General features: G+C 34.4%; 1 protein-coding gene across 1 annotated transcript; it reads right to left on the reverse strand.

The window, feature by feature from the left end:
- Positions 1-818: 818 nt before the first annotated feature.
- On the reverse strand, positions 819-10,984 carry LOC128225259 (uncharacterized). The gene is made up of 3 exons (XM_052935366.1): positions 10,806-10,984; positions 6,986-7,099; positions 819-1,710 (listed from the first exon to the last, which is right to left on the reverse strand). Exons 2-3 carry the CDS (start codon positions 7,083-7,085, stop codon positions 1,382-1,384), a joined length of 429 nt encoding a protein of 142 aa, XP_052791326.1. The 5' UTR covers positions 7,086-7,099; positions 10,806-10,984; the 3' UTR covers positions 819-1,381.
- Between the last annotated feature and the right edge of the window lie 9,508 nt (positions 10,985-20,492).

Consider the following 20,492-nt stretch of genomic DNA (forward strand, 5'->3'; position numbering starts at 1 on the left):
AAACCGGGTTATGCGCTCGTCCACAGTATTCTCTGATGTTGAAGAGTACATTTGCTGGTAAATCAATATTAAACCTCATTTACCATTTATTGTTGGAAGATTTATTTGTACGTTTTTAAATCCTTTCAGTCTAATGCATAAAACGATATGCTAGTCAAGTTCACGTTGTGTTTTTTCCAAGAAAGTGCATATCAGCTCAAGCACGAATATAAAACCATTAAAAATGATTTTTCGAAAGAGATCATGGACATGTTTTGAGCAAGTTAAATATGTGTTGTTTCAAAAGCGAGAGCTTAGCAAGCGGGTTCAGAATCTCGTTCGTTTTTATTATTTCACTTGACCACAAAGTGTTCAATGATGAGCTCGTGTTCTCGCCTATTGTCCTGAATCGGTTCGTAGCCACTCTAACATCCATATTTCTGAATCAATCTTATTGTACTTGATTTATCACAAAATGCCACATTTAACATTGTTGCAAGTATATTGCATATACAGTGATAGCTTCATCGATGGTTTGTCTGTAAATGCATCCGTTTCATTTTCGTGATGAGAAGATATGGTATTTTATTACCGGTATTTGTAAGGTGCTTGTTCGAAGTGCAGAGAAGCTATGATTGGCTTTTAGAGATTGAAATAGATCACTTCCATTGAATGTTAGTTCCCCATTTCTATTTTCAAAAGCAAGTTAATTCAGATTTCAATAGCTGTCATAATCTGAAAGTATACTATCCTTGTTAAATAAAAATTGTATAATAATATTTTTATTGTATGTTATTCAAAATAAAACAGACTGTAAACAAGTATTCATTCTGCTTTTTATGAACAGTTTGTTTAGATACAAATTAACATTTTTCAAGAATATATTCGAAGTGCAATAAAGATCATTGACTTCAAAAATAAACCTCAGTTGGCAATAACAAGTAAAGTTGTTTCTAGTCTGATTTTCATTGCTTTGGTTATAAACGCATATTTGCCGCTTTTCAGCAAATTAAAACAATTATAAACATAACATGAACCAACAAAACAAACCGTAAACGCAAAACAAAACAATGTAAGAACAGCAATTTTTAAATCAACAAATGTTCAGCCCTTTATGGCATTCAATAAATTGCCAAACAAGCATATGCAAAACCAACAACAATCGAAGAAAAGCGAAAGCAATCTCAATGTATGGCATTAATTCAACATACAATATCGAAATAAATATTGAAAACATTTAACAACAACAATTAACATAATAATATGTGTTTAACAGAAATATTTATGTGCCGTTTAACGATCAATTTAAACAAATATGGTATTTAACATTCAATTTTAACAAAAATACCATTAAAAATTAAAGCAAAGTCCGACACGATCCTACACTATTGAAATTATCATATTAGTACCCTCTTCGTTTAATCATGGCATAATGCGTCAGACTTAGTCCCTTTTCCGACTTCTTCCGTCCCCTTTCTAGTGTTCCTGTCACACAATAGCCAAGCTGGAAATCAGCACTATCAACATTCGATGTGAGATACATTCTGTAATCGCTGTTTGTTTTGTCTTTTATTTTACCGGAAATGACAATAGAACCATTTTTGATGCACCGAATTTTGCCCTTTACTTCATGCGTTTGGGACCCAGTGACTTCTGTGATTTTAACACGTGACCTACTCCACCAATATGTTTTCAGCAGCCAATATGACGTCATTGCTGGTTGTGCCCAACCTGAAAAAGGCAAAAAAAACCCACATACTCAAGATAAAACAATGTATTTTCAAACTTTTTTAGGTTTTCCTTATAAGGAGCAAGTGCTTTGAATCCTTATATTTTAGCATAATATGAACATTTAGGAATATAACTTTAATATAAACTGCTATCAACGCTCTTCGAACGAAGCTCTCATTGGGTACAAGGGAATACAAATTTAATTAGCAACGTTTCTCGTGTTCTCTTTAATTAATATTTAACTGCCTATATAATACTAAGGTCATTTATATGTATGCAATGCAAACGGACAGTACAGTGTTGTTGTTTTTTTGTGAATAAAAAAGACACATGGTCAAAATGAGTTTACAAATAGTGACATTGTGATATTTGAAAACCTCATACATCTATTGTTAGAACCGCTTCAACTTAATATACAGACTGCAAAGTAAAGAATTTATCCCATCTTACACAAGTTGTTTTGCTTTGTGAGTGTATCTGTGTGCTGTTATGTTTTAGTTCCATATACCCGTCAAATAAACGTATCGCAGTGTTTCTGGTTTGAGTTTGTCGTTTGTGACTATTTTTCTTATATGTTTTATTGAACGTGGATTATGTTTAAACATTCGATAACTGGACAGCTAGAATTGTTTCTGTAGTTTTCGTATACGTATGTATAAAAGATCCTTAATTTAACCTGTCAAACACATTATAGATTTAGTTGTTTGGCCGTATAATTTATACTGTGTTCTATGTGTGCTTTGTTAACCGTATAAACAGGCCCCAAATATTTATGATCATTTGCGCAACATGCTTAGGTTCAAAACATAATGGTTATTGAATTTGAAGTCTTTTTACACAAACCTTAACGCCAGAATTCACATTATTTGCCTCTTCATTTCACTTGCAATCAACTACGGCGAAGTAACAACCTGTCTAGAACTGTTTTTGCACTTGACTGTGCAAACAACGTACAAACCGGAATGAGGATCTTATGAAAACGGTAATGCATTGCAATCACTTTGATTTAATACGAATAAATTCAAAATATACCCGGTCATTTTAATATGCGTGTACATTGAGGCCTTTTAATACGAAGATGTTTTATGTGCAGCAATACTTTGTATTCCGCTTATGGAATATCTAACACTATAGTCTGCATCATTTGAATATTACAGCAATCGAACACATTTTCATATTCGACGATTTAACATGCACCCTTTTTCAGTCGTAAAATAATCATTACTTGACAATTATTAAAGTCAGATGCATGGGCCTTGATATACATGATATACTTGATATGACATCTATGTATTGTCCATTGGAACGTGTGTACAAAGTGTCATTCGGAAACCATTACCGAGTTTTACCGTTATTGGCGAGTGTGCACGTGACTTAAAGTTAACGACACCAATGTGATGGCAATTCCTCGACCTTTTTCCTCTGAAACTCAGTTAAGATAAACTTGATATCCAATAAAATTATAACATAATATATAACTACATAAGTAGTTTTTATGTTTTGTGTGATCCCACAGTAATGTAAAAAAACAAGCTTATTACAACAAATCGTCAAGCTATAGAAGTCATAATTGTCATCCACATTTCTTTCACGTCGAATATCAAACGTTGAGTTATTTAAGAAAACAGCAGAGGTTATATCACAATTACGGTATTTTCCTGTCTTAAAGGCGTGTATTTGTTCTGTGTTCTAAGCTACACGTGATAAAAGAAAATGAGTGGTTTCTAAATGGGTGTTGTTTAAAGCAAACGAAAATGTTGAAAGAGATGTGCTTTGAAATCCTTAAATACATCTCAAGTTCGTATTAGTTGAACATTAAAATATAATAGAGATATGAACAGCTATAATCGGATAAATTTCCCTGATAACAAATAGAACCTCTTAATAACTCAATAAATGCGTAAATGCTTCCTTCACTTCACCATTTTTCATTTTTCTGAAAATACTAACGGACACACTTTCTGTACAAATACAATGCTTGTTATAACATCCAGCGCTAGAATCCCATAACTGCTATATATTTTTGAGTAGGATATCACTTTTTTAAACTACAAACAAGTATTATATAATACAATATACCATGGAACATGTGATCATACGCACTATTTATATAACTGAATCAGGTTTTTCGGCTTTAAAGGAAACAAGTAATCATGTTAAACATTATTCAGTAACTTTACTGAATATCGTGTGGTAAAGAATCAGTATTCAGTATTTTCGAGATGATTTAGAATAGGCATATTCTTAATTGTAAAAGAAAAACACATGCGAGGTTTAAACCAGCCATGCAAGGTTAATGATCACAATCCTAATTTCTGCTACAGTATATTCGCGTGCAACAACTCCTTTAAGATCGAATGTTATGGCCATTAATTATTTACAATGAACTTAACGCATGCTTGATGGATGATTTCCCTAGTACTGCAATTTCATTTTTTTTAATTATGCCCCCCTTCGAAGAAGAGGGGTATATTGCTTTGCACTGGCATGTCGGTATGTCGGTCGGTCGGTCGGTCCGTCGGTAGACCAAAGCTTGTCCGAGTGATAACTCAACAATTCCTGGACGTATGGTCATCAAACTTCACATGAAGGTTGGGCCTGACCAGTAAATGACTCCTATTGATTTTGGGGGTCATCGGATCAAAGGTCAAGGTCACGGTGACCTTTAATGGTAAAATAATTTTAAAGCTTGTCCGAGTGATAACTCAACAATGCCTGAACCCATAACCCTCAAACTTGACATGGAGGTTGGACCTGACCAGTAGATGACCCCTATTGTTTTGGGGGGTCATCAGGCCAAAGGTCAAGGTCACAGTGACCTTGAATGGTAAAAGGTCGTCCGAGTGATAACTTGACAATGCCTGAATCCATGGCCCTCAAACTTGACTGGGATGTTGGGCCTGACAAGTAGATGACCCCTATTGTTTTTGGGGCTCGTCGGGTCAAAGGTCAAGTTCACAGTGACCTTGAATGGTAAAAGGTTGTCCGAGTGATAACTCAACAATGCCAGCACCCATGGCCCTCATAATTGAATTGGAGGTTGGGCCTGACAAGTAGATGACCCCTATTGTTTTTGAGGGTCATCGGGCCAAAGATCAAGGTCACAGTGACCTTGAATGGTAAAAGGTTGTCCGAGTGATAATTCGACAATGTTTGCACCCATGGCCCTCATAATTGAATTGGAGGTTGGGCCTGACCAGTAGAAGACCCCTATTGTTTTGGGGGGTCATCGGGCCAAAGGTCAAGGTCACAGTCACCTTGAATGGTTAAAGGTTTTCCATGTGATAACTTGACAATGCCTGAACCCATGGCCCTCAAACTTGACTTGGAATAGGGCCTGACCAGTACATGACCCCTTTTGTTTTTGGGGGTCATCTGGCCAAAGGTCAAGGTCACAGTAACCTTGAATGGTAAATGGTTGTCCGAGTGATAACTCTACAATGCCTGCACCCATGTACCTCAAACTTGACTTGGAGAATTGGCCTGACCAGGAGATGACCCCTATGGTTTTTGGGGGTCATCTGGCCAAAGGTCAAGGTCACAGTGACCTGGAATGGTAAAAGGTTGTCCGAGTGATAACTCGACAATGCCTGCACCCATGGCCCTCAAACTTTACGTGGAGGTTGAGCCTGGCCAGAAGATGGTCCCTATTGATTTTAGGGGTCATTGGGCTTAAGGTCAAGGTCACAGTGACCTGGAATGGTAAAAGGTTATCCGAGTGATAACTCGACAATGCCTGCACCCATGGCCCTCAAACTTGACATGGAGGTTGGGCCTTGCCAGAAGATGGTCTCTATTGATTTTAGGGGTCATTGGGCCAAAGGTCAAGGTCACAGTGACCTTGAATGATAAAAGGTTGTCCGAGTGATAACTCAACAATTCCTGCACCCATGGCCCTCAAACTTGACATGGAGGTTGGGCCTGACCAGTAGATGACCCCTATTGATTTTAGGGGTCAACGGTCAAGGTCACAGTGACCTTGAAAGCAAATTCGACAATTCCTAGACCTATGGTCATCAAACTTGACATGAAGGTTGGGCCTGCTCAGTAGATGACCCCTATCGACTTTTGGGGTCATCAGGCCAAGGTCAATGTCACAGTAACCTTTAACGCAAAAAAGTTAACAAATCCTCTCCCACTGATATCTCAACAATGCCTGAACCTATGATCATTAAACTTGACATGGATGTTAAGCCTGACCAGTAGATCACCCTTATTGATTTTAGGATTCATAGAGCCAAAGGTCAAGGTAACAGTGATCTTGAATGGTAAAAGGTTGTCCGAGTGATAACTCAACAATGCCTGAACCAATGGCCTTCAAACTTGACTTGGAGTTGCATCTGACTTGTAGATGACCCCTGATGATTTAAGGGGTCATTGGGTCAAAGGTCAAGGTCACAGTGACCTTGAACGAAAAAAAACTTGTATGTGTGATAACTTGACAATGCCTGCACCCATGGCCCTCGAACTTGACATTTAGGCTTCTGGTGACCAGCTGATGACTCTGGATTTTGAGTTCATAGAGTCAAAGGTCATGGTCATAACACACTCTATCCTCACACTTTAATGGTCATAATCTTAAAACTGCCTTAACGGCAACAAATCAGCTGTCATTTAGGTCCATGCATATTTCATTAAATTGTCCATATAATCCTGACAACATGGCGCTCAGGGGGGGGGGGGGGGGTCATAATGTTTGACAAACATCTTTTGTTTAATTTGTTTTATGCACGTACATTTGCATCGCAGGATCGATTCGATTGCTAAGTGAATTATGATATTATAGATATAATAATAAATAAAAACATAATGCGATAATTTACTTGGTCAATTATGTTCTGCACTCATGAAAAAACAGCGGATCATAACCCGATCTCCCAATGACAGTGAAAACCTTCCGGTTTGGCTTAGTTTCCTCTCTAAGGTTTTGGTGTATGTTTAAACTTTCGGTTACTGAGTTTGTTTCTCTATTTGCTATTTTCATACTATACTTTCAAGGTAATTGAACTATTTTGAAATTTCATTCGCCATTATTCAATTAATAGCTTGTGTCTCATTACGCTACTTTAAGACGAAAGTCAAGTAAATAATTAAAATAATTGTAAACCGAAGGATTTTTCCGAACAGATATTTTAAACTTTGGAACAAACATCCGTGCTGTTAGGATAACCAGGCCCGAATGGTAAGCGAAACACAGAAGTTCGATAGAAAGAAACAGAGATAGGAACTAAACCAGATTCAATACGTATGATATAGGTCAAACCAAAACAATTACCTTCGTATGGGAACAAATGAACCTTTGTCGGAACACCTTCATGGTTCAAAAACTTTTTGCAACATTTTCCTCGATTCTCGTAGTAAAATAACTGCACCATTTCGAAGAATATACCTGAAACACAGTTTTAGATGTTTTAGAAAAGATAAAATGTATGTTTATGCTGAGCTGATTTTCGTTGTGTGAGGTCACAGCAAAAGTACTTCTAGATAATAGTGTCTTTACCAGATATGTACATTGTCAATATGTTTAAACGAATGTATGTTTTCCCTTTTCAATAGTTTGTCTTAGACACGAAATGTATACGTCTCAAAAATTATGTAAGCTTAACAAACAATTACATTTATATTGCACGTATTTTCATCAGTATATTAGATATTAGATGAGTTTTCAACGACAGAACAATTCGCCAAAAGCCATTGAGCTAAATGTTTTCAATTTGAATTTAAAACGTTTCGAGGAAGCCTCATTTCTTTTCTGTCTTAAAATTTAAATAAATGTCCATGTAAGAAAAATCGTTCATTTTTATTTTTGACGTTCCCATCAGTATCAGATGTATAAAATAATCATCGTTATAAATAGGAAATGTATTGGAAATGTATTTAGTAACTAAAACAAAGAAATATCAGGATGATAAACTAAGCCAAGGAAACTCGAAACGGTTGTGAATTATCTTATTTGTGTTCATATTTGCCAAGATAAATTTTCCTACTTAATTTAATAAAAACTATAAGAATCAAATACAATCACAAAAGGGCCATTCAGCCACAGGGATGAGGCAAACAAATATAAACGTTTCTGAATGTTCTGAAAATATATGTATTTGTAAGAAGTTTCGATATTACATAAAAAATTCAGGACATTTTCTCTTTGCCAATAATTTTCCAAGAAAATGCAAACGGTTCTTTTATATTTAAAACTATACAGGAAGTAGGACGGGGAATATTAATACTTAAAGCAAAGTTAAAAAGCGAACCAAAAAACATTTAATGCTGCTCATTTCATTGTCTCAACCATATGCTTTCAACGTTCACAACACTTTACCGATACACCCGTAACAAAAACGTCAATTGAAACAAGATCAGTCACTGAAAGTGACTTATGCCCTCCAGATGGAAGACAGACCAAAGGAATGCGCCTACATTTAAGGAGAGCTAACATAACTTGTAATAGTATATACAGGTTCCCATGAGCTTTAACTTCAAATGTAGGGTATCGATTGTTGAAGATGTAGCACTTTGTCTTGCAAAGGACACATTCACAGAACACATTATTCTGCACCAGCTTAATAAGAAACTACTTATTTATTATCCATACATTACATCATTGCAAGGAAGACATTTAGCTTAAAAATACAAACTTCATCTCTCTTAAATATTGATTTATTTTTACTTTTTGACATTGCGTGTCCCGATTGAAAGTAATCTCCTGAATGAATAAAACATGAATGTAATGAAAAACACACAAAATAAAACGCCGGAAAAAGTGAGACCTTAAACCGGGCTAAACGATTTTGTTCTTTTATTAAGGTTTTCAATGTCATCGATTTCCATAAAAACTTGCTTTGCATAACGTGCGTACATAAATATTTTGTTATTCAAATTTGCACTGACTTGTTCGTGCTGTCAATAAAACTAATTTCTTTCTGTTGAAGATTTAAAGGAAGCCACTGGAAAAATACAGTCTGTATTGATTTGGTGTTCATCAAATGGTCGTTCTCTGCTCCGGCAGAAAATTACATTTATTCCGACATGTAACCCTTGAATTATCAGCATTACGGAGAAATGTTAAATGTTAATGTGAATAGTTAAAACGCTATTTTAATGGTATTTATCCAATTACGGACAATATATTAAATCAATATATATTGACACGCCAAGTGAAGGTCAATCTTTCGGGTTGGTAATCTGAAATGATTGGCAGTTGATTCACGAAAATTATATTTGATAACATGGTTACTGAATTGTTTAAGATTTGGATGGAATCCATTTATAATTGACTAGACGAAAGAGATTTGTATGGCTAGCTCCTCTAAAATACCTTAAGTCTTTTTCAGAAAGGGTTTCAAATAGCTGGGCGTATACGGTAGGTAGTTTTGACATAAGCATAAAGGCTCGATCGTAATCGATTTATAGGCATCGATTTAAAAACAACTAAATAAATGGTTAAACACAACTAAATAGGTGTACGGCATTTGATATTTGTTATTATAGCTGTAAATAACTAAAAGTTTCAAACAATTTAGTCAGTAAGGTAGTGTAGATAAACACCTCATTGTTTAAGGTACGTAATTGGCAATGTCGGCACCAGTGTATGCTGTTTCAATTGATATGCTACCGTTCCTCATGGAGTTTCACGCCAGAGCAATGAAGAAAGCCAAACAAGCGCATAGGAAAAGCAAGTCCATTCGCTTTTTTCCCAAAAAACAGTATAGCGAAGGAAGCTTATACAAGATTTTTCTCAAACTTGATATGTGACTCATACATAAGAACATAAAGACAAGATAAATCTTAGGAAATCTACAGACGACAATTGTTTTTTTATGTCTGTCTCTTTATTTCTGGTAATCACTTGGTTGATCTGTACTTAATAAGCCTTTGATGCATCGCTTTATACCGCAACGTCTTTTAAGGGAGCACTCCCATAATAAAAAATTCCACTTGATACTCTTCAATTTTAATGCTTTAGCCTATGTTGTTTAGCACAGGACTACAAATATTTTGGGAATTAAAGATAGTGGTTCGAATCCAGCCAGAAGCACAAATATTTGTTTTATTATTTTCATCTTTGTTTTCATTAGCTAGAATTTTATTTTTACAAAAGTTAATATTGTATTTTCATTACAAAGTAATTAAACACATTTTTACACATAAATATTAGCTTTTATGAAGATTTCATAACTTGAAGGCATGGATGAAATATGTGGTTGGGAAGTACAAACTTTTTTGTTTTTTTAAATGAGACGGTAAAATATTTTGATTTTTTTGCATAATGTTCCCAAAAGATTAAAGATACTTAATAATAAAGAGCAGGTCATGAGTATTCCTAGAACTTGTTATTTTTGCTTTTATACATCTATGTTCCAATTTTACGCGGTCAAAACAGTATGTCAAAATTGAAATACCATATGGCTATTTCAGTTCAGTTGAGTATGATTATATTTTTGGTGATGCCATCAGTAATGTACGTTTTCTGAAAGCAAATATATTTTTGTTACTCTGATATCAAATTATTACCAAAATGTTGAGAAAAAAAAGTTCTTGTCTGTCGGGTGATGTCGTTTTATCGACAATTCTGAAATGGGGGTAGTGTAATTCAAATTTAAATAAAAAAAATATTTGACGGTATTTTTTTTTTAATTTTTTTTTTTGAATCCAGGACATGATACCCGATAAGAAATTATCAAACTGACCATAGTTTGAAATGGTGCCCATTAGGGGCGTGCTACCTTAAATGTACCATCATGGTCTTTGATTGAAAGGAAAAGGCACATATTTAATTAAACAGAATAAAAGGGCTTTGAATTAAGATTCAATTAGGTCATTCCACACGATACACTTATTACATCATTTTCTTTTCAGGCTTTAATGCGCAGAAGAACAAATGTGACAAAAATGCCATGTTTGAAAAAAAATATGTTCGTACCGAGGCATATGTACCAAAACATACAAACGTCATGCTTAATGTATTATGAATAACTTAATAAAAAAATGTTCTGACGTCCATAGATTTTTAGTCTTAAAATGATTTTCTAAAAAAGTCGTCTTAATTTTTATTAAAAAAAAATAAGAGAAAAATATTTTAATAACATCAATCTCACCGTTAAGTCTTGTATTAGTCCGATTAATTGCGCATGGCCTTTTTTTATTGTGCCAAACGTAACAAAGTCATTATCCAATTGTTTCTTAAGAGCAAATGATTAATTCCTTCTCAATTGAGCTCTCCATGTCTTCTAAGAAATCCTGTACATTCCTGCAAGTCCATCCAAGCCCATACAATTCAGACCGAGGACCGGTTTAAGTGTCGGTTCCGCTTTCACCAACGATGCTGTTATATCAGCCAAGCAAATAAAGTCACGGACCAATAGTATTACAGCTTCTGCGACACGAAACATAATACCTAGTATGTCGTCAAACGCTTCTCCCCATTCACCTTAAGCAGCGATCAATACACGCCTGTCAGATTGTTTTAAGCCTCTTGCAAACTGGAGAAACTGGCTGGCTTCTCCCAAAAACGGGAGCAATCTGAGAAAACTGAAGTGGTGGTTTGTTCGAACGCATATAATGACCAGTTGGAGATAAAGCTTGCGCCTCCAACCATTGTTGTTGTATGTGTTGCCTATGAATGTTTTCTGCTAAGAGGAACTTGAGACTATTGGACTGGAACAATTGGAGTCAAGAAGGTACATTTCAGGAGAGTCTGTTTCAAAACTGCTGGAAAATATTTTACATGAACTTTGACTGAGAGTAAACTCTAGCATTCCATAGAAGCAGCCCAAACAATAATTAACAAACGGTTGAAGAGTATTTTTTTGGTTTTGTTGCGTATTGTATATCTTGTTGCCTATCTGTTATCTCTTTGTCTGTTATTCCTGTCATCAATGACAATATAACAGCTGGTTTGGGATTGCTTGTGCGCGTAATTTTCTGCTGTCATGACTTATGACGCACCGTACTTTGAAGTCATAGTTAGCGTCCAATAGGTCGTTTATACATATTGTTACTTTAAAGAGATTGAGCTAGAAATATGAAATAATTATCACTTTGATTTTGCTTTTTTTGATTTGTCTTAATTTAGAATGCTAGAAAAGTAAAATATCTGAATGGTTTGGTGCGTAAATATAAGTTATTTATATTCCATGGGGGTTTGAAAGAAAAGGTTTAAGACTGCTGACTTGAACTGATACATATTACCTGTATGCGAGCAGTGCTTATACATTTTGAGAGGTGTTTGTCTGCAGGTTTCGTTGTTTGGCTAGTTAGGACGTCCCTGTAGTGTAAATTTTATTTCGACACAAATTGGACATGGTATGTCTGGACCCAAAGGAAAGGTTTTCTCTAGACTGCGAGTGTTATCCCCAAATTGAGTAAACAATTGAAGTTATTGATCAACGATTATGTAGTAAATTATATAAAGTTCAGTAAGATGTTTGTGTGTACCGTTGTTTGGTCATTGGCCCTTGGCCACTCAATCCGTTCGTGCTACTGATATAACCCCTGTATATGTTCAAATGTTGAAGAATATACTGTAGAAATATATCCTGCATGAAATGTCGACGCGTTTGTTGCCTGCAAAATGCAGTTAAAATGAGATTTGAGGTCAATGGACATAAAAAAAACAGAAGGAGCATAGTTTTCATCAGCCAATTGCTGGGAACTGTTTTGCATTGAATTTGATTAACTGTTGAAAGACTCAAACTCTAGACAAACATATTCATATAGTTTTAACATGAACTCATAGTTTGTGATATGTGTGTGTTTTGAAGTATTACAAAATGTTGCATTTTCCAAAGTGACATTGAAGAACGTGGTGCATTAGCTGGCAAGCCTCTAACACCAAGCTAGCCGGGTGACCTTTACAGTCTACCACAACTAAATAATCTTAAAACAGAATGTTCGTTGCTGTGCTTGTTTATAACGCTATTCAGATCTAAAGTATACAATTTGAGAATTCATTGAAATGTCACCGGAACTTCGTTGACAGCAATATAATTTTGTATTCAATTGCGTGGCATCAATTTAGCTCTGCGTAAACATATCAATTATGCATTTTAGTTGAGTGTTTGTTTAGCGCCAGTATTGCAATTTATGACACGTTTTGTTTACGCTTGAATATAGTCCATGTATTGGAACAATAAAGGAGAATCATGCTCATGAATTATGCCGTCTGTTTCATGTTTCAACTTTTTTGTTTGTAAAGCTATGGTTATGTCACAATGTCCTTTATAATCACAAGACTATTGTATCCATCCATGTTGTGTTTAAATCAGTAGAATCTAAATTTATACGCCATTAATGCATAAATGAATTCAATGCGTTAAACAACTCATACAAGCCATATTTTGATTGAAATAATACTTTTATAATTCGGTAGAATGTAAGTTGGAAAACCATACGTTATGTCTAGTATCAAGTTCATTAGGAAACAGATCTCCAAAAGGATATTCTGGAAGAAACAGATGGCTCAATAAGCCAGAGAAGAGCCTAGCAATAAAGTCATTCTGAACTTGAATTCAGTTAACATGGACAGATTTCGGCTCTTAAGGGGGTTGTTGGTACCGGATTGTTTGTCTTTGCAGTTTTTATATTGCATATTATTCAAAAAAACAAAAACGATTCAACAACAAACACACACAGCTTGAATGAGTGATGTGCATTTATAAGAGAATATCACCATGCACAACAGCCTTTTGCTTAACGGTAAAAGACAAGGTTACTTTGAAGATAAACAGGTTTGATTATGTACTGTTGTTACACATTCTACGCAATGTATATTGCACGGGAACTATCATAAATATCAGGAGAGCTGATGGCTGGTAAAATACCTTTTTTGTAAAAAAACTATCGTACAGAGCATCATTTGTTCTTATCTAACTCGTCCAGAAAATAGTTTAATAAGCTCAGCTCTGGCTTACCTTGCACTTGAAGACAATTGTGTTTTGTATTATATAATATTTATATTTAGATCGTATAGAAACATAATAATATTATACATACAAGCATTAACTTGTTTCAGTCGCTTTAAAATAAGATTTTACAAAACATTCAATCAAAATGCATAAAATAGCGTTTGCTATTTAATCGTCAGATAACCGAACACGAGATCAAACATTTTCATGGATTTCAATTGTAAGTAATATTTGATTCCATATTAACCGTGTTATTAACAGTTGTTGTCTGTGGTGTTCTTGGACAACCGTCGTGTATGTTAGTTAGAGCTGTGGTTAACTCCCATCATCACGTGACTTGCTTATTCCTAAAATATAAATTTTTATTTGCTCTCATCAATCTCGTTTAATTCCACAATAAAAGTGCTGCATGAAGATGTGTTCTATTGCTTCATTTAAATGCACGTGAAAGGAATAATATGCATGAAATGCAAATAAAGTGATTTGATTATACGCGTAGGATTTTAATTTAAATAAAACGTCACGTGAACAAACACATTTTTGGCAAAATGTCGTAAACAATATTTTCTGAACTTTGTTACACGCGGAAATGATAATAAACGCGGTTTAAAATGCAATTACTCGATGGTTTATTCCGGGATTTGCAAATGTATTGAAATATTTCCTGACAAATTTATGTATCACTATTTTTTTTTTGTAAACGGAAGCACCATACATAAATGACTTGTACAACGCTTAAATTCGTTTATACTCATATACAACAATAACACATTACCATTGGTTCTGTCTAACGTTTGAATACAAACTGTGTTTGCCAGTGACATTCAATCAAGCGTGAACCACCGAAGGGGGCGTGTCAACCATCAGAAAATTCTTTGCCGATTTGTATTATATTTTACGGCATTCGGAACTCGTCATCAGTTTTTATCGAAAACAACCTCGGATGTATGCCGGTAATTAGTTGAAGTAGTTCGTATGTTTTTGAATTATATCATTAATAAAATGTAGTGTTTTTGAGTTATATGTATTGATTTGAGTATAAATTGATTGACAGTGAAGTGTATTATTGCAAACATAATTAAGATTCCAAAGAGTTAAGTCATAACTTTTAACTGCTAAATAAAATTCCAACGCGATCTATTTGCACATCTTAACTGAGGCAGTTGTGGCTAGCATTAGTTCCAATAGTGTTATATAACCACAGTTCATTTCTTCCATTTCACATTCATTTAATCCGTCAAAGACGTCATTTTGATGACACACATATATAATAAATTATATATATAGGTTAGCGTAGAAGGGTTTGAACACCCTATTCACCCGATAAAATTACTACGCTTTCTCCATCCAGAGTCCCTATCAATTGTGTTATATTTACATTGCAGAAAGCTTATATACACGAATAGGAATCTGATTCAATTGAAAATCGTATGCTCCGAATTTGCCTCGCTCGAGCGCGAGCATAAATAGAAGCATATACCCTCTTGTCCCATAAAGATATACGGTAATAAATTGCAATAAATGTAACTTAATTGATGAACAAGGGAACTTCAAAATGTTCTGATACAAATGATTTGCCATACTTGCTTCGAAAAGTATGTTCAAGAAATATTGGTCATGTCTTAAGGTAGCGCATCGATCAGCTTATCGAAAGTGTATGTCTAGTTCATGGAAATATGAATACATATTTTAAATAATATTTCGTTTATAATGTACAACTATATGAAGATGGGGCATTTTAAAGTTTTGTTTAGAGGGGAAAATACACTTTTTTAAAATATGTCTTTTTAATGCTCATAAGAACCCAATATATATAAATCCTATAGATACAACCTTTGCTTAGCTCTCAGAACAGAACTTTGTTAAGGACATCATAGAGTACTATGAAAAGCATACAGTATAACCAAAAGAAACATGGTCCTTTCTTAGTGTTAATTTAGGTAATCATTACATGCATTTAACAGGTGTTATTCAATTTCACATACGCTATAGTATGGCCTAGGACAAGCGTATCTAATGCTAAGTTTTCTAGGCATAAAACGGGAGGTATCGGTGATTTTTTGTTATAAGATTTTTTGTTTTATTTCAAAACTGAATAAATTGAATGTTTTAAGTATGTGAGAATAGCCAGAAGAATGTTTTTCTCACCATATTTGACATAGTTTGTAAAGTAAAATTGCTATGTATGTGATTTTCCTCAAAACTATTTATTGCAACCTTCTTTCTTTAATTTTCTTAATTTGGATAAAAACGAACAACGGATACATATTTTCATAAAAATATAAATGCAGCAATGGCCGAGAAACTAAATAGTTTAGTTGGCCTAGCCAACACACTATACATGTACAGTGTACATATACAGTAAATGTGATTTATTCAATGCATGTGTATAGATTTTATGTTTGAGTCTCTCAAATCAAAACGAGGTAAGAAAGCGACCTAAAAGTTGAAGATATCATAGTGCAGGGCCAGTATTTAATATTGAATATATTCCTATCTTTAGACATGTCTCAGTGATTCCATTTAGCATATTTGTCAGCTTAAAATATAGACCAATCAAAACACTTAGTTTTTAAGCTTAGATTTAAGTTCAGTCTAAGTTGCGTATTGAATACGGCCCCAGTTCATAAAATTTCGAAAGGACTACAATTGCAATCTTTATCATTAGTAGTTTCAGAGATCAATTGCAAATGACATAGGAATGATTTCCAATTGTTCCGATATCTGTTTAGTATATAAATAACATTCATGCACATACGACCCATATTCACAAATATTTAAGACATCATGAAGACAAGTATTCTGACAAAGTTTCATAGCAACTGGCTGAAAGGTATTGACCTTACGACAAGGAAAAAAACAACTTTTCCAATGAGTTGATCTAGTGACCTAGTAGGTGACACATATCTATAAAATGTTCAAAACAACATGAAGACCAGTATTCTGACATATTATTACATATAGCATCTATTGATATATGTTAATATGGGTCAAACGTTTGCTAGATTAGCGAAATATAATACATGGTTTTTACATGTTCATGCCTAACGTTTGTCACTGGGTGACGTTTTTGTAAAACCTTATTTAGGTTACCCGAGTAAATGGTAAATATTAATGTAGAAATGAAGAAAAAATCCATTTTAAATCATTATATTAGAAATTAAGTGTGTTAATTGAAGCAATTGACGACTATGATGAGCTAACCGATATAAATAGACTTTCATTAAAAAAAATATGAGTAGATATTTAAAGCTGGTCTGTCAAGTATTTAAGCTGTACTCTCAGACATTGGCAGTTTTTCTTATATGTTCACTGTTAAGAATACAAAACTGTCAATCTGTGAGAATGCAGCTTTAAAGAAGTCCACTGTGCGGGAAGACTTAAACCCATTCATATGTAAAAGATGTTGCCTCCTTGAGCATGATAACCTATAAGTAGTTTGCGATATTGCTTGTAAAATTGGGATTTCAGAAGAAATCACATATACAAATCTAATAATGTTCCACGACGATTTTCCAGCAAAGTTAATTAAGGTGGCATTGTCAGTCTTTCGACACATAATTGATAATTTGATAGTTCTGGTCTACAAGATATAGGTCCTTGTTACTTTGTATTATTATTAGTCTCAAACGCCCTTCAGGGCGGAGACATATACTAGAAATGTCTTAAGCAGCGTAATGTGTCAGTGCCTTAAGTAAGTTTTTAAGGGAGAGCACTCTGAAGCCCTTCGATGACACATAACACGACTACATAATTTGTATATGATTCTTTGCACAGTGGGGTGTATTTTGTGCGTTTCGTCAATGCAATGTCTTGTTAATTTTGCGATTTTTAGTTTGTATGGTATTTACGATTAAACATAACATTTTGAAGGTTCCTCGTTTATGATAACTGAGTTGGTATTTTTCAATTTGAATTTTCTTGATTATTTTTTTATTTGATTTGATTTCCCTTTCACCAAAAGTTGTTAATATGGCGTGAAGATAATGTTTGTTTCAGTTTTCCCAACATAACAAATGTTTTGCCCCGACCCTAACCATTTAATTGCCATGAAAACTATTTTGTATCAATTGTTTGATTTTTTTTCTTTTAAAAAATAAAAATGATGTGTTTTGGCTTGAAGCAGTACCAGTTTTACTAATTATGATGATATAAAATATAATTTACTGTTTTGAGTGACAGAAAAATCTCAAGAAACAATTTGCCTAAAAATAAAACAATCAATACTAGAACAAAAATAATTTCCGACCAACCTATCCTATTTTTTGGGATTGAAACCTGAAAAAATTATACGCCGAATTTTTCTATTGCTTGTTCGTGTACTGCTCATGTATTGCATAAATGCAAGATAAATATATTTCTTTAAAACATCATCGAGTTGAACCTTTTTCTTAAGCGTGTTTATAAAATAAGATTTTTGCTAACTGGAGCATACTTAATTAACTTCCTTAGCACACCATTACTTGTAACAGATACTTTAACAGTGCAGGCAATAAATTATCTGCGCTTGGAAAGATGACAGTAAATATTACTTAAGTTTCATGCTAATTGCTGTATTGTTTCGTTGTTTCTGTCATAAAGTCTTGTTACTGACACGGTTCTACAGTTTCTTATACAATTTATTGGTATTGTTGATCACATTGTTACGACATCCGCAAGCATGCGGAGAAAACGATAATACCTATCATCCAATGCCATCAAATGGATTGTAAAAAAACGATTCAAATATACCACATAAGCTGAGCTTGTTTTGATTTGAAACCGGTATCATGGCTGTTTGTCGCCTCATTTGTTTATTATAGAAACGACAGACATACGTTTCGAACATTTTGTCAGACTGATTTATCAGTTTAATTATTCCCAACAGCCCTTTGATGAGCGTTCGTTTGAAGCTCCTCGGCCATTTTTATTGAAAACAATCTATGATGTATTTGGACGGTTTACAGTGTCAGAAATCTGTACATTTTAAGTTCGCTGTTAGTAGGTTACGTAGTTATTAAATTTAGCAGTTGAACTTAACTTTACTCTTGGGATTCTTAATTATGTTTGCAATAATACACTTAGTGGCAATCAATTTAAACTTAGATCAACAAATACAAGCTTAAACACTACATTTAATTAATGATATAGTTCAAATTTTACGAACTACTTCTACTGATGTACCGGCGTACACCCGAGGTTGTTTTCGATAAACCCCGAATGGATGAACGTTAAGCGGTATGGTTACGTGAAACCCTTTTTTCTAGAATCCCCAATGTCTACGATTCTTAACTCAACTATGTGATAGACCCTGTAGTGTACAGCGTTCATTGTTTCTTATACATGAGTGAGATAAAGGAACTCTTTTTTCTTGAATCTCCAATATCCAAGATTTCTAACCAAACTATGTGACCCTTTAGTGGGCTGTTTTAAACATGAGGAATGCTTTGTTCAACGGGACACAACGGGATGTATCTGGTGCTTCGGATAGACACATCACAACAGACACAAAGTTTCCTTTAAAACGTAGTTCACAATAGTTTTAGATACTAAATATACCATTTTGTTTACCAGAACAAACTACGATAAGGCTTTGCAGTAATTGTGGTATATTTGCAAACTGAATTCCTAAACATTGCATACCGTATGATCTCTTTCTGTGATGAATACTTACCCTCTTCATCCAAACAATGTATAGTTATCGCCCCTTCCCCCCTTCATCCTATCAGGACTCGAATTCTCGTTTAGCCGATGATTTATCAAGATAATTTAGTCAGACAACCTCACGATTTGTAATGATTTTTTAAAAAATGAATGCTTTGGTATAACATGTGTGTTATATCGTTTAGATTGAGCGTCTACAACACTGATAAGCCGATATTGTCGCAAGGTCTTTGCATGAATTTCCAATCTACGGAAGCATGGAAAAATACATACCCGAACGGGAATAGATTATTTGTGCTCAAAACAGATTTACCACAGCAGGGCACACTTGAATATACACAGGTGAGTTTAAAATAGTAATTAATGTTAGAAACCGTAAAGGGGAAACTCTCCGTTAAGAAGTCGTTTTGTTAAACATTTGGTTTCCGCCCAAGTACTTAAGCTGGCATTGATTGATAGTGATGAAACATGACTCATAGGTAGCTTATTGAATAGCTAGCTTGAGGCGTTTGTAAGGGTTTTGGGTCAAAATTAAGGTTTCTAAAAATATATAAATGGTTTTTGCCTCGCTCATAACATCAAAATTATTATTATCTTTCAGGAAGGTTTTTGATATTTTAAGATTGTGGAACTCATGCTTAAGAAGCACATTCATGGATAATGGACAAACTATTGGCCCTTGCAATGCTCCAGTTATACTCTGTTCTTTTGATTATTTACACAAAATTTGATCGAATTTACTCGGAGGTTATATCTGCTAAATGATTATGAAGTTAACCAATTTCATGACCAACCTTTATTCGTTCGACACAAAATTTAATTTTGGTGATATAATGTTCTTACTTGTGTAAGTTCTTCAATCCTGTATGCAATCTTTGCTAAAGGACACCATCATGCAATATCTTGAACATTTTTGCAATGCCAGTGGCGTATAGATACTATGAAATGAGACCTTCAATGGGCTTTCGATGGGAACTGCTTAGTAGTTGTGACCATCTCCAACGACTTTCTATCGTTCCTTTCTATTGTAAGAGTTAATTTGAAATGATTCGTTCTTATAATATGTTAAAGCAAGTAAGTTTAGGGAGAAATCTATTTGCCAGTCAGTCATGAGTCTCCAATCAGTAAATTTTGAATTCGGACATCATAGGCATACATGTGTTTATTGCCTCTGATAAGATGTGGACTATGTTTCAACGATGTTAAACGTTTGTGCAGAATGGCGAATGTATCAGC

This window comes from Mya arenaria, chromosome 2, assembly GCF_026914265.1.
Source record: "Mya arenaria isolate MELC-2E11 chromosome 2, ASM2691426v1".
Lineage (NCBI taxonomy): Eukaryota > Metazoa > Mollusca > Bivalvia > Myida > Myidae > Mya > Mya arenaria.